The sequence below is a fragment of the Metarhizium acridum genome, assembly GCF_019434415.1.
Source record: "Metarhizium acridum strain ARSEF 324 chromosome Unknown scaffold_573, whole genome shotgun sequence".
In the NCBI taxonomy this organism is placed as follows: Eukaryota; Fungi; Ascomycota; class Sordariomycetes; order Hypocreales; family Clavicipitaceae; genus Metarhizium; species Metarhizium acridum.
In genome coordinates, this window is record NW_027094043.1 from 333,669 (window position 1) to 356,675 (window position 23,007).

At 50.6% G+C, this 23,007-nt stretch overlaps 10 protein-coding genes across 12 annotated transcripts; 5 read left to right on the plus strand and 5 right to left on the minus strand.

Moving 5' to 3' along the window:
• Positions 1-20: 20 nt before the first annotated feature.
• Positions 21-2,075, minus strand: J3458_020388 (uncharacterized protein). Its single transcript, XM_007815761.2, has 2 exons — positions 667-2,075; positions 21-598 (listed from the first exon to the last, which is right to left on the minus strand). Exon 1 carries the CDS (start codon positions 1,621-1,623, stop codon positions 790-792), a length of 834 nt encoding a protein of 277 aa, XP_007813952.2. The 5' UTR covers positions 1,624-2,075; the 3' UTR covers positions 21-598; positions 667-789.
• Positions 2,076-2,091: 16 nt separating this feature from the next.
• Positions 2,092-4,787, plus strand: APC11 (ubiquitin-protein ligase Anaphase Promoting Complex). Its single transcript, XM_066122008.1, has 4 exons — positions 2,092-2,418; positions 2,492-2,523; positions 2,583-2,646; positions 2,707-4,787. The coding sequence occupies exons 1-4, from the start codon at positions 2,277-2,279 to the stop codon at positions 2,754-2,756; spliced, it is 288 nt and encodes a 95-aa protein (XP_065972998.1). The 5' UTR covers positions 2,092-2,276; the 3' UTR covers positions 2,757-4,787.
• On the minus strand, positions 2,092-5,272 carry chk1 (Chk1 protein kinase). Of its 2 annotated transcripts, XM_007815762.2 has the most exons (3): positions 4,875-5,272; positions 4,541-4,617; positions 2,092-4,459 (listed from the first exon to the last, which is right to left on the minus strand). In XM_007815762.2, the coding sequence occupies exons 1-3, from the start codon at positions 4,875-4,877 to the stop codon at positions 2,932-2,934; spliced, it is 1,608 nt and encodes a 535-aa protein (XP_007813953.1). In that variant the 5' UTR covers positions 4,878-5,272; the 3' UTR covers positions 2,092-2,931. The 2 variants fall into 2 exon arrangements, with proteins under 2 accessions (XP_007813953.1, XP_065972999.1); XM_066122009.1 differs by having other exon boundaries at positions 4,541-5,272.
• A 284-nt stretch (positions 5,273-5,556) lies between these two features.
• UBC11 (Ubiquitin-conjugating enzyme E2 11) lies at positions 5,557-7,239 on the plus strand. Its single transcript, XM_007815763.2, has 3 exons — positions 5,557-6,123; positions 6,225-6,558; positions 6,627-7,239. The coding sequence occupies exons 1-3, from the start codon at positions 6,017-6,019 to the stop codon at positions 6,654-6,656; spliced, it is 471 nt and encodes a 156-aa protein (XP_007813954.2). The 5' UTR covers positions 5,557-6,016; the 3' UTR covers positions 6,657-7,239.
• Positions 7,240-8,166, minus strand: RPL31B (60S ribosomal protein eL31). Its single transcript, XM_007815764.2, has 3 exons — positions 7,889-8,166; positions 7,740-7,814; positions 7,240-7,571 (listed from the first exon to the last, which is right to left on the minus strand). Exons 1-3 carry the CDS (start codon positions 7,979-7,981, stop codon positions 7,368-7,370), a joined length of 372 nt encoding a protein of 123 aa, XP_007813955.1. The 5' UTR covers positions 7,982-8,166; the 3' UTR covers positions 7,240-7,367.
• Positions 8,167-8,879: 713 nt separating this feature from the next.
• Positions 8,880-9,503, plus strand: RAX1_1 (Bud site selection protein, Revert to axial protein 1; the record flags this gene model as incomplete). The annotated part of the gene is made up of 1 exon (XM_066122010.1): positions 8,880-9,503. The coding sequence occupies one exon, from the start codon at positions 8,880-8,882 to the stop codon at positions 9,501-9,503; it is 624 nt and encodes a 207-aa protein (XP_065973000.1).
• Positions 9,504-9,564: 61 nt separating this feature from the next.
• RAX1_2 (Bud site selection protein, Revert to axial protein 1) lies at positions 9,565-10,036 on the plus strand (the record flags this gene model as incomplete). Its single annotated transcript, XM_007815765.2, has 2 exons — positions 9,565-9,732; positions 9,800-10,036. The coding sequence occupies 2 exons, from the start codon at positions 9,565-9,567 to the stop codon at positions 10,034-10,036; spliced, it is 405 nt and encodes a 134-aa protein (XP_007813956.2).
• A 482-nt stretch (positions 10,037-10,518) lies between these two features.
• On the minus strand, positions 10,519-12,004 carry J3458_020395 (uncharacterized protein). Its single transcript, XM_066122011.1, has 2 exons — positions 11,569-12,004; positions 10,519-11,480 (listed from the first exon to the last, which is right to left on the minus strand). Exons 1-2 carry the CDS (start codon positions 11,599-11,601, stop codon positions 10,680-10,682), a joined length of 834 nt encoding a protein of 277 aa, XP_065973001.1. The 5' UTR covers positions 11,602-12,004; the 3' UTR covers positions 10,519-10,679.
• Positions 12,005-13,471: 1,467 nt separating this feature from the next.
• Positions 13,472-21,140, plus strand: CCC2 (Cu(2+)-transporting P-type ATPase). Of its 2 annotated transcripts, XM_007815767.2 has the most exons (2): positions 13,472-14,061; positions 14,205-20,302. In XM_007815767.2, the coding sequence occupies exons 1-2, from the start codon at positions 13,949-13,951 to the stop codon at positions 17,623-17,625; spliced, it is 3,534 nt and encodes a 1,177-aa protein (XP_007813958.2). In that variant the 5' UTR covers positions 13,472-13,948; the 3' UTR covers positions 17,626-20,302. The 2 variants fall into 2 exon arrangements, with proteins under 2 accessions (XP_007813958.2, XP_065973002.1); XM_066122012.1 differs by having other exon boundaries at positions 13,474-21,140.
• On the minus strand, positions 19,018-20,648 carry J3458_020397 (uncharacterized protein; the record flags this gene model as incomplete). The annotated part of the gene is made up of 2 exons (XM_007815768.2): positions 19,018-20,493; positions 20,553-20,648. 2 exons carry the CDS (start codon positions 20,646-20,648, stop codon positions 19,018-19,020), a joined length of 1,572 nt encoding a protein of 523 aa, XP_007813959.2.
• Positions 21,141-23,007: the final 1,867 nt, after the last annotated feature.

The window sequence follows — 23,007 nt, forward strand, 5'->3', positions numbered from 1 at the left end:
GGGTTAGCCGAGCCCTAATGCGCCTTTTGTGGCCAATAATCTTTGTGCCTGGTGACGAGGAGAGAATAAGTGGAAAGTGGGTCCTTCTCATTCACCACGGTGAGCGCTGTTAACTAATTCACGTCGTCGTGGGTCTTTAATTAGACAGTGATAAGATAAAAGAACATACATGCTGCTATGATGAAAGCATGGAGACAACTATCCATAGATTATACAGACACAGAGCAATAAGGCACGGCAAAACCTGATTTACATGCTAATGCAATCTTTTTGAGAAAATTTTTTTTCCTTTTAATTCGTCCACGCAAGCGCACTTCACAATGCAAGACATCCCCAATACTCATACAGAACTGCTGGAGCTGAAGGTAATCATAATTCGAAAACAACGAATGCGAGTAGAGTAGCACTTAAAGCAACGCCAAATGCAGAAACTCAGGCCAAGATCATTGAGTAGGGTATTGTAGGGTTGGGGTTCCAGCCTTTTTTTTTGCCCGATGCATACCAAAAAGTAAACGACCGCCAAAGATGCAAAGTTTACACTTATCACTCAGTCTTCAAAATCAGATTGTCAGACGGTCTGACTCGCTGAGCCCATTCGCTAAGTTCGAATTTTAGCATCTCGTCGAAAAAGAGTCTCGATAATAGGTCAAAGAAGGTGATACTCACGTCCAGCTTCCATCGTATACCTTCCGTGACTCGGGTGAGCCGTATCCTGCAACGTCCAAGGCAGTCTCAATAATACACGCAGTAACACCGGTGCCACAGCTTGAAATGATGGGCTTGTTAGGATCAACGCCCTTGCCCTTGCAGTATGCTTCGCAATATCTCTGGTGACGGGAAAGCTTTAGTCTTGGGATCCAGAAGAGCACTGAACGGTAAGTTGATGGAGCCAGGCAGATGTCCTGATGAGAGACCCTCTCGCGGCTCAGGGTCTTTACCCGTGAACCTTCCACTTGGCCGGGCATCAAGAACTTGAACACCCTCAGCACCCTCCTTATTGGAATCCAGAGCGACCTCTTTGACCTGCTCAAAGCTAGCCACCTTGCTCTCATCAAGCTTAGGGATAGGATACTGGCAGCACTCCACACTGTAAAGCTCTCCCGACTCAGTAGGCAAGCCTTCTTCAACCCACAGCTTGAAGTTGTTCAGAATATGAACATTGGGATGTCCAAAGATCTTGAAGGTCCAACCGACTCTGGGCGCACTAAAGATGCCTAGCTCCTTTGAGTCGTATACAACCACAGTATCCTCCTTTCGAATGCCCAACTCACTCAAGGCAGCTGCAAACGTTTTGGCGTCAGGAAGCATGTGTGGGTAGGGGCTCCGCTTGTCAATAGCTTTATCTAGGTCGAAGAATCGAGCCTTCGGAATACGCTGCTCTCTAAAGACCTGGATACCGGATCGTTCATCGTTGGGCAAGAACCAAGACGCACACAGAGGAATCACTCGAGGATCGGTGCTGATTGGCGATGGAGGGTTTTTCTTGAGAGCTTCATGGAGCTCTCTTGGTGTGACGAGATAAGATGAGAAGCCCCTGCTAAGCGCCATGGCTGTATACATATTTCTGGCCCTCCACGAAGAAAGGCCAACCCGGAAGCTACGGGCAACAGCTGCAAAGGCCATGACAGACGTCTTCGACTCCTCGGCGTAGAAGAAGGTTGTCAGTCCCACAGTCCGAGAACGTGGAATGTCTGCAATGGCAGCGGTTTAGACACGGGTCGTCGAAGGCTTTTTGGCAAGTAGACAGCTTGACAGCTTGAACTTCACAAAGTGATATCGGATGACAGCTCACATTCGCATACAAGTAGCATGCGGTTTCAGATAGGAATACAACGACAGTAGGGAGAAAGGATTTGCAGGCGAGATAATTGCAAAAAGAGGAGGAGGGGCTTGAGAAGAGGAGGCGAGATGGTGTGGTGATGGTAGCTTCAACGCCAACCCAGCCTTCGGCGGAGTGGGTGACCCGAGCTCTGGTCAATTGCTCCAAAGCTCGAGTGTGTGACAGCTCAAGAGATAGATTGGGTGGGAAGAAGCTGGAGTGACGCAGCTACGTGCGAGGCCGGAAGGTCGGCGTTGCTCTGGGCCGCCCCACTCGAGCACATGTCAGTCATGTCAGTCAGTGGTTGGTTTGGGAGCTTTCGAACTTCGTATGTCAACGCCACACGCTTCCGCAAAATACCAAGACGCGACGACCTCGCAAATATCTGCACTCATCGGCCAAACCAGACGTGTCGACAAGACTCCGTATTTTAAACGAGCAGTGTTGGTTCTGCAGAATGAGAGTCACAATAAAGGAGTGGAATACCGTAGCTACTTGGCGTTGGGATATCCCCGAAGACGACGTGTGTGGCATTTGTCAGGTTCATTTTGACGGCACTTGCCCAACATGCAAATACCCCGGCGATGACTGCAGCTTGTGTGAGTATATTTGTCCCCTACCTATGAGCTGTACACAATTACAGAGAATTTTTGTCTAAATGCGTCCTCATAGTGTCTGGTAAATGTGGTCACAATTTCCACATGGTGAGTTTGTTCGTGCAGTTGACCCAAGACGCGTTCAATTGCTGACGACGTCCTCACAGCACTGCATAATGGAATGGATCAAGCAAGAATCTGCTCGTGGACAATGCCCCATGTGTCGGCAAAGTATGAATGAATCCACTCATTTTGGGCGAAATCACAGCATCCTGTACTGACTATACGTAGCTTTTGAGTGGACTGACAAAGCCAACGACAGCGCATCACAAGGGCAATAAAGGCAGAGGATATGCGAAATGAGATATGTCTAGAAGAGCACATTATTGCATTCCTATTCTGCTATAGTGCTATTGTAAAAAGCTTAGCCATCCCCAACTAGGGCTTTGCATTCACGACTTCTCTTGCAATCACGATGCTTGACACCTCATCCGGCGCTCCATTACCAGTACATTTCTAAACCTCTGGGATATATACGCCATCTTTACACAGAACCACGATCTTCTTGAAGAACCGACGCCATTCGAGAGGATCTCCCTTGACTTTGACGAAGCGCACGTCCAAGACCTCGCTTCCATCGGGCAATGGCTGCTTGTCGATTTGAATCTCCCCATGCAAGCTCTGTTGCCTGCCGTCGATAGCCTTTACTTTCAAGTTTGCCATGGGACTGCCATGCAGGTTTGGCGTCACTGGCGCAAGAGGCACATTTAACTGGTGAAGGGCATCACTAAGCATCTGCACCAGATGTGTGGGAGGAACATGGGAGAAGAACCGTGTTAAAGACTCAGGGGGGCAAATGTCACGGAATCGACGGGCCTGCTGGGTGAGCGTCATTGATGGACCAGGAGTGTGAGAGAATTGCGACATGGAGGGCTCGTCAGCAAGCGTTTCGAGAACCATTCGGCGGCTATCACTAGCGCGAGAAGGCAGTGACGAGGCCGGAGCAGCCGTGGATCGCAGGACGGGCCGTTCCCAGTCCCAATCTCTATCAATGATGGGCACTTCGGGTTGCGTTGAGGAAAATTTGCCACTGTTGAGGCCTGTGTCGACATCCATATCGTCCCCGCCGGCAGGGTATTGCTGTTGTGATGCTGACGGCAGCTGAGTAAAATCGATGCGAAGGTTTTCTAGCATCCGTGTGGCAAGGTTGATAGGATCGGTAATTTTACCATCCGGAGTTAAAAGAGAGTTATGTCTTGTATACCACGGATGTTGCCGTACTTGTCGAAAGCTAAATCGCTTCTGGGGATCTATCGACATCATCCCACGCAAAAGTGACAAAGCCTCTGGAGGTATCCTCCCCCAGAGCGCATCTGAACTGTGACCTGACGTCTTGACGTACTCGTTGAACTCCCAGCTATTCGACGATGGCTCGTCCCAGGGAGTGTTTCCCACGAGAAGAACGAATAAAATGACACCACAAGACCAAATATCCACCAAGTCGGATGAATACTTTCCACTGCCAGCGTTCTTCTTATCGACCCTGCCGCAGGCCAAAATCTCGGGTGCAATATATGGTGGACTTCCACACAAGGTAGAGCTTGTCTTTCTCTGACCCTTGTATTCGAACATGGTTGCCATGCCAAAGTCAGCAAGTTTCAAACTACCATCTGAGGAAAGCAGGATATTCTCTGGCTTCAGGTCTCGATGAGCGACGCCCTTGGAGTGCATGAAGCTCACCCCGCTGACAAGCTGGATAAAGTACAGTTGAGCAATGTCTTCTCGAACTCCCACATCCGCTTCGATCTTGTCAAAGAGGTCCCCACCTTCTGCAAACTCCATTGCTATCCAACGCCATACGGCGTCCTCTCCCGAGGCAAACCACTCGATGATGTTGGGATGTTGACCTATGTGGGAGTGCAGGGAAACCTCCATGGCGAGCTGTTTTGTTGAAATGCGGCCATGTTTGACGGCGTAGCCCTTGTGGATGAGCTTGACAGCAAATACAGGGTTAGTGGCATCTAGGGGGATGGCTTTCTTGATGCTGGTTGCATGTTAGTGTCTTGAGTCGCCGAAAAGCCATGTTTGGCAGTCAAGGGTCGTGCGGTGAGTAAGTGATACGTACGAGGCATATGCTCCTCGACCAACAGTCTTGGAGACAATGCGGAAGGGGAGTTCCTTTGGTAAGGGGTCTAGTTGAGACTATAGGAGCATGTTAGACTGTGATTTAACAATGGACGGCGAATTGAATAGTCTTGGTACGTTGCAGCCTGAGCGGTGTCCCTGAAGAGTTGACTCGCCGTAGTCAGAGACGGTCAGGTCTCATGTGCCGTCCACGTATGGCGGTAATGTGGCGGTTGGGTAGTAGGGATGAGGCTAAATTCAGGATTGCACAGATGTCTTCCACAAGCGGCTCGAGGTGCATAGCATTGTCCGAAATCAGGGACGGCGTAGCTCACCATTTAGAAACCTAGCAGCCGTAACCCCCCTAATAATTCAGTCGTTGGACGTGTATTGCCTTGAGTCCACCTTGCTTGGTACAGAGGGTGTGAGGCGGATTCACGGCAAGTCGTGAAGAGTACGGGCGATGCCCGCGATTATGACGTGCTGACGGATCAGGTGCGTTAACTTCTGTGTCTTTTTTTTTGTAAATAAAAAAACATAAACGGATGGTAAAGCAAAAATCCACTCGAGCCGTGTATGCCAATGGTAGCCACTAGCCGGCGTATTGTTCAAACACCATAAAAATTGGAAATATGCAGAAATTTGGTGCAGGGTACTCGACTCTTCAGCAGTCAAGTGATGGTCGGCTGTGGTTCGCTTCTCGACTCACGGCCCAATGTCTGGCTCTATTTACCGGATGCGGGTGGTCGCGTCTAACGCGTCTACCCGCCTCACCGCGTAAAGCCGCGACTGGCAAATATGATTGGCTGACCCTGCACCCTTCAGTGGCCCATTATGGAGCCAACAGTGGTTTCAGCGCCTGAAGCGTGCGCGTCGATTGGTCTCACCGCTGGTTGACCCTCTTCGGCCACGGCTAAATTCAATGTTGCTGCACCCCCCAGCTCATCACCCCTCCGTTGCTAGGCAAACAGTAAGGCCTCTGGGCAACCACCTACGTATTCCCCTGCGTCCTGTCGACTTGCCATAAAAACATGCATCAACACCTTGCCTTTTGAATTAAGAAATTATCACATCGCAAAAGAAGGGCCGGGAAATTACATCAATTACCTATACCTTGTCTTGGCTCTACTTCATTTGGTCCTGCACTTATTTTTCTTGTCGGGTGAACCGTTTTCTCCCAACGCATATCTTTTGCCTCGCGCATTCTTAGAGCTTCAACCCGACACGCACTCGCCCTCCGCCACACACCGTCCTACTTACCTTTTGAGGGTTGAATTCCTCGGCTTCTGTCTCGGCCGTCTACTTCCCTACTTATTTCCTAGTCAACTGATTTCCCACCCCCCCAAACTGTCAACTCCGTTCTCGTCGAAGCTGGGACCTTGACCGCTAACGTCTGGGGACTACTTGCTGCTCAACACTCTGTCGAACTTCGTACGAAGCCTCGTCATTGCTTTCTTCTCGTTGTAGTCTGACGACAATGGATTTCGCCATGGAGGATAGCCAGAATTCTGCCCCTGGCAGTGTCCCTGCTACGAAGCTCAATACTTCGAGAAAGGGCCCCGATTCGCAGAGCGTTACCAAAAGGTATGTTTTGTTCGCTACCCAAAATGACCCTTCTCGATATCGAGTTATGGCTGTCGCAAGACAATCACGAATGTAAGCCATTAACACTCGTATCTTTTTAGATTGCAAACTGAGCTTATGCAGCTCATGACCTCGCCTGCTCCTGGTGTGTCCGCGTTTCCTTCCGCCGATGGCAATCTGCTGTCGTGGACTGCTACCATCGAGGGACCTGACGATACCCCCTACGCCGGCTTGACCTTCAAGCTGAGCTTCGCCTTCCCCTCCAACTATCCATATGCTCCCCCCACTGTCCTCTTCAAGACGCCCATCTATCACCCTAACGTCGATTTCTCAGGCCGGATTTGTCTTGACATTCTTAAGGATAAGTGGACGGCTGCCTACAACATCCAGACTGTTCCTCCTGAGCCTCCAAAGCCTGCTTGGCGAGCCAAACAAGTAAGTTGCCCCTTCTTCCATACTGATCAGGCCACTGTGAGTTAATCACATGCTAACTTTGGTCACAGCTCCTCACCTTTGAACGGAGAAGCTGCTGAACTGTGGGATTCAAATGCTGAAGAATTCAAGAAGAAGGTGACGGGGCGCCACAGAGACATTGAGGAGGAATAGGACGCATACACTTGTTTTGTGCATTGGGAAATACCTTTTGTTGCGTTTTGTCAATTCAGGAGAACTGGAGTCTTTTGGGAAACATTCCTCGGTCAGGTTAATCATGGTACATTGGGTTCGCATTTGAGTCTCTCCACGAAGCTAAATTGGACGTTAACTGGCAGTATACTTCGGCTTGAGAGAGTGAGGCAGACCGAGTTCGGTGACTCGAAGGAACGCTTCTGCCAACATTCATCATTGTCTTTTAGAGTGGGGGACGTATTCATCAATTGATCTCTCATGGGTAGCCGGACTTGCAGCTCTTACACAACAACCCTTCATTTTAGAAATTGAATTTCGAAGTTTAACCTGGTGAGACATTAATCGCATTGTAGTACATTTTACTAAATGTTCTTGAAACAGCCGTGGGAATCAAATGCACTCATCACATTTAGAATGTCGACAACACCTCGGCCGTCACCCCAAACCCTCTCTTAGGAAGGAGTAGAGGAAAAAGATATCAATCACATTTTGCCCTCAGTGTATATAATTTTTTTTCTTTTCCGCATGAATAGCTAGAAAAAGCCCGGTTGCAACTCCAAAATGCCATGCCACCTTTAGAACCAGTCCCAACTTCAGAGAAACATCCTTTTTTGCATTTATTCCTCAACAACGACCGTGGGGAGGCCCTTGGGGTTCTTGACATTCACGGCCTGAACGTAGCTGTACAGCTTCTCCTTGGCGTCCTCCTCATCATTTCGTCGTCGAGAGATCCGGACACGGAGTCTGAAGGGAACGCCCTTGATACCACACTCCCAGACCTTCTTGTTCAGCTGGGGATCCAGGCGGACATCGTTGGTGCCCTGTAGAATTCACTCGGTTAGTACTTCTGCATGCGCTTGAAAAAAAGAAATGGACAGATCTGTCTCCGGCGGACATGACGCTTTATAGTATAATGGCCGTATGCGAGTATATCGTCTGTCCGTAGGATTGGATCGCAAATTCGTAGGAGATGAGGAATTAAGTCGTACCATAGCCTGGGTGGCGAAAGCCTTAATCTCCTTGATGGCACGGGGGGCTCTCTTCTTGAAGGTAACACCATGCAACTTTTCCAACACCGTTAGCCAAACATTGTTCTAAAATCGCTATTCCTTCGGGGCCATCATATCGTCACACGTACTCTCTTGTGGAGGTGGATAGTGTATTCGCGAGCGACGACATCCGCAATGGCGGAGCGCTGGGCCTTGCCGGAGGTCTTCTTAGCGGACGACATTTCTGAAGCCTGATGTTAGTTTTTTTTATTTCGTTGGCAGCGACTCGGAGTGGCGATGAGGCGGGCTCAAGCATGAAGACGTTCAATAGTTGGAAGAAACTAAATAACGAATTCAATTTCGCGCAAGAGGGTTGAGAAGAGAGTATTCTCGTCTGGGGGCACCGGTTCGTACCTGCGGATCGTCTGGTGGGATCTGACGTTGAGGAGGTTGTGATGTCGGAGAGCCAAATTCCGCAAATTCTTTGTGCGTAGGGCAGGCTCGAATTGTGGTAGTGGGGAGTAGCGAGCCAATCATCTGGGTTGACACTTGGAGCAAGCTGGTCACATCACGTGAGACAGTACGTATCTTCTGGGACCACTTCTGCTGCCAGGAACCATCGTGAATAAAAAGTGGACCCTCATGCCTGAGGAGCAAATCAACTAGCTGAGAACTTGGTTGATAGATGAAGGGGCGCCGATCCACGTCAACCAAGCCTGTTTACCAGTTAACTTACGACCTGTGCTCCCTGGAGACCGTCTGTGTCCGTTCGTCTTGTTGCCCGACACCGAAGCCTGGGTGAAGCTTCTGCGTAATCGAAGCCTCTCCTCATCTCATTTCCCATTTGCCCGACGACTGGCGACATTTGCCCGACTTCAGGCGCCATTTCTCGTTTCTCATTACTCGCGACTTTTCTGCTGTTGCACGGACTTTTGGCGCGGCTCGCCCCAAGGAGACCTTTTGGGTGTTTGATTGGCCAAATTTAGGGGAACAATCGTGAAACGTCGGGCAGACCAGTCTCCTGCCGCTACGCTGGGTTTTCCCGTCTCCAACAATTCCCCAGCCATTCGCCCGCCTTCATCATTTGAAAGCAACCAGTCGCTCGCTACCTGTAGGCACGTTCAGCCGATAACTGTCAACATGACCGATAACCACCGCCTGGCGACGCCGCCGCCGCAACCAGATGTGACGAGAAATCGACTCCCGACGTTGTTTGAAGTGCTGAGCCGGCGGACGCTGCCACCAGTGGATTTATTTTCATTCTACATTTATATGCGAGACCAACAGAGGTCAGTCGATTATCTCGATTTCTGGCTGGATGTCGCTCAACACATGTCGCTGTGCCGACATTATGTGCGCGAGCTGCGACGATCTGTTCTGGTTGCGACACCGGACATTGAGAAGACGAATTCAAAGCGATCATCGCAAATTCTGGAGAATATTGGCGATTTGGAACCGCGCCCAGCTGGACCGTCAATGTATTCGACCGAGAAGGAGAAGGATCAGGATGCTCAAATGTCGGCCTTCTTGCGCGAGGAACAGACCCATGACTCCCCTCACAGTGGCTCTGGTATTGCCCGACCCAGCCCTCAATTCAGCACGCCTCGCGATTTGACTGATTCGAACTCGCCATCTCACACTGTTGCCCGACAAGATATCAGAGCATCTGCGGAGAAGATCTTAGTACACCTTCCTGCTTCCTGGGGCAGAGCGAGAAATTACCCTTCCCGGATCTATTACGCAAGATGTTACGACTGCCATTGAGGAATACGGCCGCGATGATCCGGAGGTGTTTGATGTTGCCAAAGACTACGTTTTTCAAGCTATGGAGCGGGATGCCTTTCCTGGGTTCTTAAGGATGAAGGCTCTGGGCAACTTGATTCCTCCCACTCTTGTGATGCGTCTTATTATTGGACTGGTTTCCATGTTTGGAGCGTTTTGGGCAGCATTCATTCTCATATTCCTGGACAAGTCTCGTCAGACAAGATGCTGGGTAAGTGCACTGTGGTTCCTTCCTCTGTCACATGTTACCGAAACGGCTGCTAATGAATATGTAACAGCTCATACTGCCATTCACCGTTGGTGTCTATTTCTTATCCTCGTACCAATACTCGTTGGATCCAATCATGGCCCTCATTGGATACAGCGAATACACACCCTTCAACTTTTCGCGAATTCGAGAACCCTATGTCCGTCAACTTCTTGCTAAGCGAGCCATGATGGTATTGGCCGTTACCATTCTCATCGATGCGGCTCTTTGCATTCTGTTTATTCTCGTACCAGGCAAGAGACTGTGAACATTATTATTGATATCCCACTGCAATCCTGGCCATGGAAACGACATGCTTTTTTTTTTTTTGCACTGGCTTGCTCTTAATGAATAGTCAATTGGCAGTGTCATTTCTCAGAGATGGTGGGCCAGGACTGGAGATTTCTAATGACCATGACGACTGAAGCCACTACGGTGGAATTTGCTCTTTCTTTTCATACCTTCTCTATACATATTTTCAGACAGGCACTGGGGTTTGGCGTCCGGCTTGGTATGCTTTTCTTTTAGAGGCCATTCAGCCCATTTATTAAATATCCCCGTTTAAGAATTCCCTGTTTCCTTGTTTGCCTGTTCCTTTCCAATAATTTTTTTCTTTTTTTTGCAATCATATATGTACGAAATCCCGCAGGGATATCTCTCTAGGCAGCATTTCCTTTATGTAAAGCGGTCAAAAAGTAAGCAAATCAACAAATCAAAGCAAACCTGAGTGGACAATGGAGGGAAAATAATCGCAGAGAATCAAAGTTTCTTGTTGTCTATTATTATGTTTTTGTCTCGTCTACTTCGTGATACGGTGGTTTTGGCGCCTTGGAGAATGAACCATGCGCTATACCAGTGACATTGCATCGTATTCCGTGATTTCCATTGATTTCCCATCACAGAGAGGCCCTCTACATCTTGCGCTTACTCGACCGCTTCTTCTGCTCTTCGGCAGCAGGAGGCTCGTCTACATCCATTGTCTCCTCACTTGTGACATTGGTAGCATCCACCATGGATCGCTTATTATAGCCTCTCCTTGGAAGAGCATCCCGTCCCGGCAAATCCTTCTTCTTATCCAAATCCCATGCTTCTAACATGAGGGCCTGGGTCCTATGTTCTGCTGCCCTTTTTTCCTTTTCACGCGCCGTAGCAGCAGAACGGATATTTCTGATTTGGGCTTCTAGATCACCTAGCGTGGAGGCGCATTTGTCTGACCAGTTGCTCAGGGCGGCAATCATGTCCTGGACGGACCCTGGCGAGAGGTCACGCAGTGGTGCCACGCTGTTTACTTGGACTGCTTGACGGGCTGGGTCGAGAGTGGCGTGGAGTAAGCCGGCGTATATGGCGGTGATGACGAGCTCTTCCAGCTGTCTTGCTGATGTGAGTCCTAGCGCTTTCTGGAGGGCCTCGTATGACAGATTTGACCTGTCCCGGGCGAGTGTGAGCAGAGAGAGTTGGCGGAGCTTGAGCATCTGAGGCTCGCTCAGCGGTGGGAGGTTGGGCGTGTCATGGTAGCTCTGGAATGTGCCATACGAGAATATTTGGAGGAGCGTCAGGTGGGGTGCAAACTCGGGATTTTGGGAGAGAGCTTGGACCTGTGGTTGTTGGAGGAGTTCTGCAAAGATGTAGGTGTTTGGGGCGGAGGTGGCTCGCGTGACGAGGTCGGCGGCGGCACGGGGAGATGTGGCCGATTTGGAGAGGGCGAGGAACGGCTGTGATGGAAATGTGTCTGTCAGTATAGATGATGCTGTGGATGGCTCTCCTGGCGTGCGGCAGCTCCCATACACCAAGGGGACCAACCTCGAGGGCGTTCAAAGCCTTGTTTTGCTCCATGGCAGCTTTTGGGGTGCTGGAGGTCACTGATCTTGACCTCCGGCCCGAGGTGACGCAAGCGTGAAGGATAGAAAGGCACTGGCCGCTGCTGCAAGCCTAGCCTCTTTTGCGAGTGCAGGACCCTGGTGGAGCTTGCAAAATACCTAGGTAGCTATGAGGCAGGCGTATGTCTGATGGAAGAGCTGAAACCCAATAGTTCTGTTCCTGGAATAGGTGCGATAGTATCTCTGGGCGATATGGAGTGACGGAGGCGGGAGAAGCGGCGCTGTTCCTTGAGCGTATCAGACGTGTTTGAAGGTCTCACAGACGTCGGACAAGGGACGAGCACGACGAGCACGAGCACCAGAGGTCCCCGGTGGTGTTTGTTCCAGGTGAGCCTCAGGCGGGACCTAGGCGGGGGTCCAGCCAGGCTGGTTCCATCAATGTCTGGTTGAAAATGTCAACAGAGGATTGGGTCTGGAACCCAGTCCTGGTTCGACTTGTTTGGTGTGCTTTGACTGTCTGGTGGGCGGGAAGTGCACGGCCAACGGAATTGAGTGTGTTAAGAAATTGGAGGGTCGACGGGTTTCTCGCTACAAGATCACCCAAAATTCATTACTCAGATCTGCCTAGGTAGGTACTACTAATGGCGCCTATTCCCCATCGTACCAGTGTTTACTGTGAAATTCTGGCGCGGCTTGGGCACGGAACCCAGGCCGTGGACTAAAGGTTGAGATTGGAACTCGTCAAAGCAGCGATACATGTAGAAACAAGCATGGTGATGTGGTAGTCGGTGTTTCGCACCATTTTTCTTGTTTCGTCACGTCACATCTCACATCTTTGGAGACACACAGCAGTATCGGCCAGACAGACACCATGCACTCGCCTGTGATGAAAGAAACAGTCTCAAGATAGGGACGGATTCAGGCAGTTGGCCGTGGCAAGCCGGCTGAACGAAAACACTCGGTGCCGTTTGGGGCGGGATGCTGGAACAGATTGGCAACTTGACTCCAAACAATCCGTGACAGAGAGGCGGCAGGCGATGAGAATGTGCCAATCATGTCAAGGGGGAAGCTCTAGGCTTACAGCGATCAAGACTTGATTTGGCTAGCACTGGAAGATTTGATGCAGGCATCACGCAGATTTCATGAATCTTTTGGAGTAAAAGGAGGAGGAGGAGGAGGAGGCACTTGCTGCTTGCATCTTGGTGACCGTCCTGACGTATGTAAGGACGCATATTGTATGCAGTCTGGTTGCATAATATAATATTGCATGTGCAAAGTACTGCCTGGATACCGGGCACTATCAGAGAAATATACCCTCAATCTAGCTCGATGCTCCCACGCTGCAAGGTCACAAGCAACGGCAGCCGAACGGGATGTGATTTGACAGGGTGCGAGATTTCTGAGCTACGGCCGTGCATGCTGTACAATCAATACCTTGAATACCTTGAATCATCATTCTGCCCTTGCCGCCCTTTCCGGCCTTTTGCGGCCTCGAGGCCGACCCGCCGGGGGGGGCTGTTGCAACCACGCGTGGATGAAGCGCCGAGCTTGCGATCTAAGAGCAAATTGTCCGTGTCCATCCAGACTAACTTTTAATATTTCTTGGACCTTTCCGGGCGTTTGTACCGCCTAGTGTCCTTTGGTACGAAGCAATTGGCAGGTATCTAAAGTATCAGATCCAAGGACTTGGGTGCCGAGGTACCTCCCAGGTACTTTATTGCGTCTATGGTGCGGGGCGCTAGGCGGCACACCGGACGGTACCGTCAAACATCTCCCGCCGTAGCCTGTGACCAAGAAAGTCGCAACGCAAGTGCCACCCACCTTCCAGTTATGCCGGCCAATCCTGGACCATCCGAACCCTTGCGACCCCCATCTATTGTGACAACGTTCTGGTCTATTGAAATCCATATTACTGTACAGACTTTCCACCGTCCTGCTGCCGCGCTTTGTTTCTGTGTTTTTAGTCTCACTACCGTTATTCCTCGACCCCTCGACGACAATTTCTTCGACCCGAGCCCCCATTATCTATACACATTCGAGAGCCCGGTGCTTTCTGGTGGTGGTGCTCCTTTGTTCTTTCTTGTTGCGACCCTTGCCAGCTTCTGGACGAGCAGGGTCCCAAGTGCCGGACGGTTATTGCACCATTGAGCCAACTTCTCACGAATTAGTCCAACCGCCCGATATGGTCTCACAAACCCTGTGACAACGTCGATCAAGCGTGAATATCCCCCCTTTTTGCGCCGACGAGAATAAGAGATATAACCTCGTCGCTGGACGACCGCTGTGGGCCGACTGAGTCGAGAAAATCTTGCGACGCTGCCCTTTGAGACGGATACCCCATAATAGCTTCATCTATATCAACAATGGCCCCGTCGCATATCGCCATCCCGCCTCGTGAGGCTGGCGCTGTAGGAGCTCCGGGTGTACCCAAGAGTCCGCACATGGCTACAACTACTCTGCGCGTAGAAGGCATGACGTGAGTACATTAATCTCCGAGCATCGTTTTCTATGTTCCTCCGATGCTCCCGGACAACATCCTGTGTTATTCAGCGGCAGTGACCGGGCAATGTCGCATCATAAAACTCGCTAACCTGTATTTTTTTTTTCATGTTCAAACAGTTGCGGAGCATGCACGTCGGCGGTTGAAGCGGGCTTCAAAGGTGTCGCTGGTATTGGCAGCGTCTCCGTCAGTTTGGTAATGGAGCGCGCTGTTGTTATGCACGATCCTCAGACAATCTCTGCCGACCAAGTTCGAGAGACCATCGAGGACAGAGGCTTTGACGCCGAGGTTCTGTCCACAGATCTCCAAAGCCCTGTAGGCAGCCGGTTCACCGAGCAGAAGGGCAGCGTAAACGACTCCGGTTTCGTAACCACCACAGTTGCTGTAGAAGGAATGACTTGCGGCGCTTGTACCTCTGCTGTTGAAGGCGGTTTCAAAGACGTCCCCGGTGTTAAAAGCTTTAGCATATCGTTGCTGTCCGAAAGAGCAGTAATTGAGCACGATCCCGCCCTCTTAACCCCTGAACAAGTCGCAGAAATCATCGAGGACCGCGGTTTCGGGGCAGAGGTTCTAGACACGACGAAGTCAATGCGCGAGGCCGGGAGTGATGAAGTGGGTGCTTCGCAAAGTGATATTGCAACTACAACGGTGGCCATCGAAGGCATGACATGCGGTGCATGCACAGCGGCCGTTGAAGGAGGTTTTAAAGGGGTTGAGGGCGTTTTGAAATTCAACATTAGCTTACTGGCAGAGCGTGCCGTCATCACTCACAACGTGTCCAAAATTTCCCCTGAGCAGATTGCGGAGACGATTGAGGACCGCGGGTTCGATGCCACGGTCCTCTCAACCCAGTTCGAATCCAGCGACCTTGGACCTCTGGCGTCAACAGCTCAGTTCAGGATCTATGGCAGCCTCGATGCCGCCACCGCTCAAGCGCTAGAGACTAAGCTCAAGTCCACCCCTGGCATAAGATCAGCCACGGTGAGCCTTTCCACCGAAAGACTCACAGTGACCCATCAACCAGGTATTATTGGCCTTCGAGGGATTGTCGAGGCTGTGGAGCAAGAAGGCTTAAATGCCTTGGTTGCTGATAGCCAGGACAACAATGCACAGCTTGAATCTTTAGCCAAGACGCGAGAGATCACTGAATGGCGCACCGCGTTCAGAACGTCCCTGACTTTTGCGATCCCAGTCTTCATTATTGGCATGATATTGCCAATGGCTTTACCATCCCTCGACTTTGGCAAGCTCTCGTTGATGCCCGGTCTTTATCTTGGAGATGTCATATGTCTTGTTCTTACGATACCCGTCCAATTTGGCATTGGCAAGCGATTTTACGTGTCAGCATACAAGTCAATCAAACATGGATCCCCCACCATGGACGTTCTTGTCATCCTAGGCACTTCCTGCGCTTTCTTTTTCAGCGTCTTTGCAATGCTTGTTTCAATACTGTTCCCTCCTCATACGAGACCCAGCACCATTTTTGACACCAGCACCATGCTAATTACCTTTATTACTTTTGGCCGATTTTTGGAGAATCAAGCCAAAGGACAAACGTCCAAGGCATTATCTCGCCTCATGTCTCTTGCACCCTCCATGGCTACAATTTACGCAGATCCCATTGCCGTTGAGAAAGAGGCAGAGGCTTGGGCTAAATCTGCAGAGGACGTCAAGACTCCCAAAACCCCTCAAGGACCACCAGAACTTGGCGGCTCGTCCGCCTATGAGGAGAAGTTGGTTCCCACAGAACTGCTCCAAGTTGGCGATATTGTCATTATTCGACCTGGTGATAAGATCCCGGCGGATGGCTCGTTGGTCCGTGGCGAAACTTATGTTGATGAGAGTATGGTAACCGGAGAAGCAATGCCAGTTCAGAAACGCCTCGGAGCCAACGTGATTGGAGGAACCGTTAATGGTAACGGTCGCTTCGACTTCCGAGTCACTCGTGCTGGCCGCGACACCCAGCTGAGTCAAATTGTGAAGCTTGTCCAGGATGCGCAAACCACGCGAGCTCCAATCCAGCAGCTGGCCGATACTTTGGCTGGCTATTTTGTGCCCACCATCCTTGTTCTTGGGCTCCTCACCTTTATGTCATGGATGGTACTGAGCCACGCGCTGCCGAATCCACCAAAGATTTTCTTGCAAGATGCCAGCGGCGGCAAGATCATGGTGTGCGTGAAGCTGTGTATCTCGGTCATCGTCTTTGCCTGCCCCTGTGCTCTTGGTCTTGCCACACCCACTGCTGTCATGGTAGGCACGGGCGTCGGGGCTGAAAATGGCATATTGATCAAAGGAGGCGGCGCTTTGCAGAGAACAACAAAGGTGACCCAGGTCGTCCTCGACAAGACGGGAACTATCACACACGGCAAGATGAGCGTTGCTAAGTCTACACTTGTGCCTCTTTGGAGAGACAACGAGTGGCGGAGGCGTCTATGGTGGACAGTTATCGGGCTTTCGGAAATGGGTAGTGAGCATCCTGTCGGCAAGGCTATTCTCGGGGCCGCAAAGGAAGAGCTTGGTATAGACCCGGAGGGCGCTATTCAAGGCAGCGTCGGGGAATTCAAGATCAAGGTCGGCCGAGGTGTCAAGGCCCTGGTCGAGCCTGCTTCATTAGCCGAGAGGGTTCGGTACAGAGTCCTCGCTGGTAATGTCAAGTATCTCGAGGAGAACGGTGTCGAGGTTCCAAGCGAGGCTATTGATGCTTCCGAGGCGATCAATGCTGCCTCTTCCAAGAAGACTCTATCCAAATCCTCGTCCGCCGGGACTACCAACATCTTTGTGGCCGTGGATGGTAAGTACACGGGACACCTCTGCCTGGCAGACGTCATCAAGGAGGGAGCAGCAGGTGCCATTTCAGTTTTGCATCAAATGGGTATCAAGACGGCCATTGTAACCGGTGATCAGGGTTCAACAGCGCTTGCAGTGGCAGCTGCGGTTGGAATCTCGCCTGACAACGTGTACGCCGGAGTCTCCCCCGACCAGAAGCAGTCGATTATCAAGCAGATACAATCCCAGGGAGAGATTGTGGCCATGGTAGGAGACGGCATCAACGACTCCCCCGCTCTGGCTACGGCTGACGTGGGCATCGCCATGTCAAGTGGTACTGATGTCGCGATGGAAGCCGCGGATGTGGTACTCATGAGACCTACCGACCTGATGAGTATCCCGGCTGCGCTTCACCTGACAAGAACCATCTTCCGGCGAATCAAACTGAACCTTGCGTGGGCCTGTATTTATAACGTCGTCGGCCTACCGGTGGCTATGGGCGTGTTCCTGCCGTTTGGACTTCACATGCATCCCATGATGGCTGGATTCGCCATGGCATGCAGCAGTGTAAGCGTGGTGGTTAGCAGCTTGCTCCTCAAATTTTGGAAGCGACCACAATGGATGGACGACGCGGAAGCTGAGCGAACGGGTGGCCTTAGATGGGTGAGCGGAAGGGGTGTGCTGGGCTGGGTGAGGGAGATGCTCGGCCGGAGACGCCAGAAGGGTGAAGAGGGATATGTACCGTTACAAAATCTGGAGGCGGAGCATGCATAAATTCTGTTTGAGCGTTATTTTTATTCTGTACATTTGCATTTTAACGATGTCTCCGAAGGGGGGTGGTAATGCTGTGGCATGTTGATGCCAGACGCAGATGGAAAGAGGCATGTACATTGGTGTGGTCATCGTCATCCGATGCGACTTGATGATTATTTTGTATGTTGCTAGAATTCGCATACCGCCAGCAAGCCTCGACTTGACAAGTTTACGGTATTATACCCAATGCTTTCCTTCATGACCATCAAACGTGGGTATGCTTCGTCGCCGATGCATCGTTCGGTAGCCGGCCGTGGGAGCCACGGGCTTGCTTCTTCTACCTTGCATGCATGAGTCATGACGTATCGAGTTGCGGCTGTGAATAACCTTGTCTGCGGGCGAGCTGCTTGAGCGCCCACGGCCATTTATTCATACCAAGCAGAACGTTGCGACGTCTCCGAGGTTACCTCCCTAGCCCTCCGCCAGCCTGTATCCACGAGATAAAGAACGATCGACACAATGGCCCGGTATTTAAGGTTGGGATTCTAGCCTACATGCTCCGCAGCCAACAATTGTGGTGCGTAGACTTGCGTCCAGTGTTGGATTCTTGGTTCAGACTCCGGTCCCTGATCCCGGTGACCTCCCTCGCTGCGAGCACATCGCGGCCATTTCGGATGGAGTGCATGCGCGACAGACCGACGGCTCAAGGGCTTCCTTCCGTGGAAATTAATTTTGGCCAAAACCCGTCGCGTGATCCTGTTATTTGAGGCTCCCACCCTTCAATGTTTCTTGGTAGATGAGCGCTAGTGGACATGGCAAGAATCCTAGTTTTGTTTTATTACGAGCGTATTTTGTGTAGCAGGAACTTTGAGGCCTAGTGCCCCGTCTTTATCTCGGTAGAGAATCTGTCGCGTGCCCACGGAAAATGTGTGGCGTGCTGGGCTGGGGATTGCTACCATGTCTTATCCGGTACTTATCTTGCACTGTTGGATGTACGTGCCGTTCGTTCTCCTCATGGTGAGGATGACCTGGGCAGTGTAATAGTGGCCGGGGTGTCGGTCAGCTTCTATACAAATGCTAATACTGATTTCTGCATTCCGTGGCCGCTGTGTTGGTTGCAGCTCCAAAGGTGGGATGGTGTGTCGTAAATATGACTTGCGGCTGCCAATGAACGAGATTACAACATCGCCGTTTTTTCTTCTTTGTTTTTTCCTTTTTTTTCTTCGCATCACCCAACAGACAGCTAGCCATAATATACAGATTGCCCAAACGACCAAGGGGAATAAAGGCCAGGGTACATGTCTGCAGAAGGTGACTTACACTATACCAAAAGGGCAAAACCACCAGCCGAGTCCTCTCATCTGCGACTTCTTCTGATTGTGGTATCAACTTGCTTTTCCATCAAGTGTGAACCTACGTGTCCTCTCGAATCCCCTTGGCCTGCTGGCCCCAGAAGAGAACGCCTTCATGATCGCCACATATGTCTTTCCAAGGAATAAACCTCCCGCCAACCTCTTCGTCTGACCAGGCGCCTCCGTATTCGCCCACTAATTTCCTGTCCCTGGGATAAACAGATTTGGCCACCCACCTCCGTCCATCTATCAGATTGGAAGAGATGAAATCCTCCCTTTGAGATGACCGAACAGACTCTCTGAGAAGAAATGGGACAAACGGATAGAACCACATCTTGCGGAACTCTGAGTCAATAGAGTCTTTGGCCCCTGTGCAATGCCAGATCCCGTAAATTTGTTTTGTCACAAAGTTTGTGGCAAGGCGCACCTTTCGCACCCAATTTTCTGCCGACGCACCAGAATAGGCCCTGGGAATAGAATTGTACAGCTTCTTCAACGCCCTTCGAACGTTGTTTGGCATCTGGACTGTGTATGGCACGAATTCCATTCCCTGTTCAAACATGTCAACATGTACTTGACTTGTGTAAGACCTGCCACTGTACTGAAGGTAGCCCAAAAACGGATCGTTTCCTGCCTGAGGCTGGAAGAGAGCCGAATCGTATTCGATAGCTATATGAAGCTCCGTCTCTTGTGATTCTGATATTTTCTCGGGAAGTATGCGATCCGGCGGCCCTCCCTCTACCTCTGACCCGTTAGCAATTTGTTTGGATCGCGAATATTCCTGCCGAGCCCAAACGTTGGACAGATAATACTGGTCAGACTCGGATTGCCAGAAGTTGACATCGTGTGTCGCCGCAATCTCGTCCATGGTAGCATCTATAACTTTTCTCATGTCACCGATAGGACCCATGACGGTACCAGAGTTCATCCAGCGGGGGTCTTTGGAGAATATGTCATCGGGGCCCTTATCTGTGCCGAAGGCATTCTCCCCCAGAAACGAGGATGGGACAGCCCAGCAACGTCCAGCTGCCGGATCCGTTGGCCAGCAAATCTTGTCCGGGCCCCAAAATACAGTTTGCTTCATGTCTCTTTCATGGAGTTCTGTGACAGAGATGCCCATTCGTTCCGCCAGGTGAATATCCGCCTTTTGCGCTACATTAAAGTAGCGTTCAACCATGACCTCGACCGGTAGTTGGTGTATAATGTCGTATCCATCAACCATTATGACAAGATCTTCATCTTCTTCTGGATCAAGAGAATCCAAATATCGCTTCATCGTACGTAATTTTGCGAGGTGCGTTTGGGCAGCATCAAGCTCCCCCTGACCATTCCAGCCTAGAAGCGTGGGAACCGGATATCTGTTGACCGCCGCCGAGGCCAAATTGTAGCAAAGACGAAGGTTTGAGATACTTGCTGGGACCAGGAAGTGTAATCGAGATATTTTCTCTTGGCCAGTCCACTTATTCGGAGGATGGTCAACATGCAGGCCGCTTGCTAATCGGGTCGATCCAATCGGAGTGATATTCATTGATAGGCTCTGCATCTCATCTTGTTAGCAGGTTTTGCCCCATGAGCCAGTCTAAGTGCCATCCTCACCGCGTCGAACGGCCCCGATGTATACAAAAGAGCTGCTAGAACCAAGGCCACGCCGACCGCCAGCACAATCCTACGCCGCATCAAAACAATCGGCATCCTGTCGTCGACTATAAGAATGCATTAGGTGTTTTAACCATGGGAAAAAAGTAGATATACTGAGTGATGAGGTGACAAGAAGTTGGCGCAAAACGAAGTCCTATATATACGATATTGGAGGAATCGCAGCACCAGCTGCAATTTGAAGTTATGCAATGCTTGAGTTCTTGAAGGAACAAACGGGTTATTGTCGATTAGATGTACGAATGACTGGTCATCATCCTCATGGTTCAAGAGGTAGGAGACTAGGGAGAGAGATAGGGAGAGAGATAGGGAGAGAGAGAGACAGAGGCGTCGGGGTAACCCAGCGAGAAGTTCGTTCTATGAGGCCATGTTGAAGTATGATTAGGATGACGCGGACGCTTCCATATGGGTAAGTACAAAGTAGGGAACCAGTCCATGAGATACGCGGTACGTCCCCCAAAGTTGAGCCCAGCACCGCTTCAGATCCCGTGGCAAGTTCTTTTAGGTACCCTTCATCGATTGCTCGCTTACAGCAACTTTTTTTTCTCAGGCTCATGGCTTTGCCACTTTTAACTCCCCTTTGGCTAAAGGTTTCAAAGATATCTTTTGACCTCCCGTAAACGGTCCTCATGTGTCCGGGGCTCGGGGCCTTTCGCCAAAGTCCGTGGTATTGCAGGTCGCTGCAGGGTTGGACCGACATGATAACGATCCACAGGGGACATAGGCGCGCAGAAGGCTCTCCTCTAATGGGGATCTGGTGCGCGTCAGTGGAGATAGACCGGAACTTAACACGTAATGTGGCCCTGGATGATTAGGATGAACATACTACGCAATCAATGCTGCAAAAGAATAGCGGACCTTGTGGCGATGGCTGGCACGATCACTCCACCCTAGCAAACACGGCTTCCAATTCTCCACCATGGACCTGTCCAAAAATTGGGCAAGAAAATGGGCCATCAAGAACTTTGGAGTTTCGATAATAAGACACTGGCAGCATAAACTTGCAGGGTGGCCCTGTGGACAGATAATTAACTGTCGAGCTCGGTGTTCCTGGCATGAGGGACGTTTGGGCTGGCCCTGATTCGTCCATCCCCAGAGTGTTTCTGTTCGAGGCCGGCGCTGGTGCGACGCTTGACAAGATGACGAGCCACCTTGGGCAAGTTTGCTGTTCGATCACAAAACCTGCCTCACCACCAAGTTCCCTTCTGTCCCTTTCTTCTACAGAGGAAATCTTAATGCTACATACCCACATCAGTAAGAGGGTATGTCAACGAAGATATGGGGATTTTCTCAGCATCACATTGTATGATAGTCGCTAGAGCCGATCCTTGATGTCTAGCCACCCACCTGTTGAGATGAGAGGCTATTGACCGAACTGTCTACATGTCGCTAATAGATTGTTCATAGTTGGGCAAATAATTTAGCTTAGGTGTGTTTGATGTTGTAATGTATCCGGTACTTGCCATTGCCGGTGTCGAGATCGACTTGGCAAGGCAGTACAATATGATTCGTGTCTCCTCCGCGGCCGGATCGACTTTCGATGCAACGCCATTGAATCAAGCGAGATGGGGACGCCTGGGTCCCCAAAAACAGACTTGTTAGAATGCATTATAGCCCATGTCATCAACCCTTTCTAACCTGTGATCTTGGCTAGCCGAACAGGACGACCTGCAACAATAACTATTTCATATAGAGCCTAGTTCATGGTTGCCATGCCTTGTAGGTTCTGCATTGCGGGGTATCGCAAAGAAATCCGGTTCGTGGCGAAATGTGTGGTGGTTGCAGATTGAGGAAGCCTTGTTCTCATTTCCTTGGCATTTGGAAAACCTCACACAATGTGTGCACAAACTGTGTCGGCTGTCGCGGCTCCTTGAACGTGATACATGTTATCCATTCGCCAAGCGCCAACGTTCTGCCTCGAGTCCCTGGCTCTCAAGCCCCGTACTCCCAATCGTACGAGGCCTGCAAACATGCCAAGACACCATGCTTCGATGCAGGACCTATCGCATTGAATTCGGGACGACACAAGACACGGCCTCATCATGGCCGTCTTGGCGAACAGCTTGGCGCGTACAAGTGCACCAGACAAAACACCATAGCCAACTCCAAACACTCCTAAAACAGTTTCAGCAGCAATGTTTTGGTCATTTTGCTGTCCGGTTTATGGCTTTATTGCAATATCTCGGCACTCCATGTATTGTTGTAGGTGGTATTGTGACTACCTTACGGAGTATGCCTGACGGATATGTTAATTTGTGCGGTTCGTCTCCACCGCAGTTACACACGGGGCTCGGGGTATTCGCTCCCTACGCTTCCAAACCTGCATCCAAGGTGCCACTGTCTGTTGAGTTTCTGGAAATGATTGCCATCTTCACTGTGGTACAAGTAAGACGGA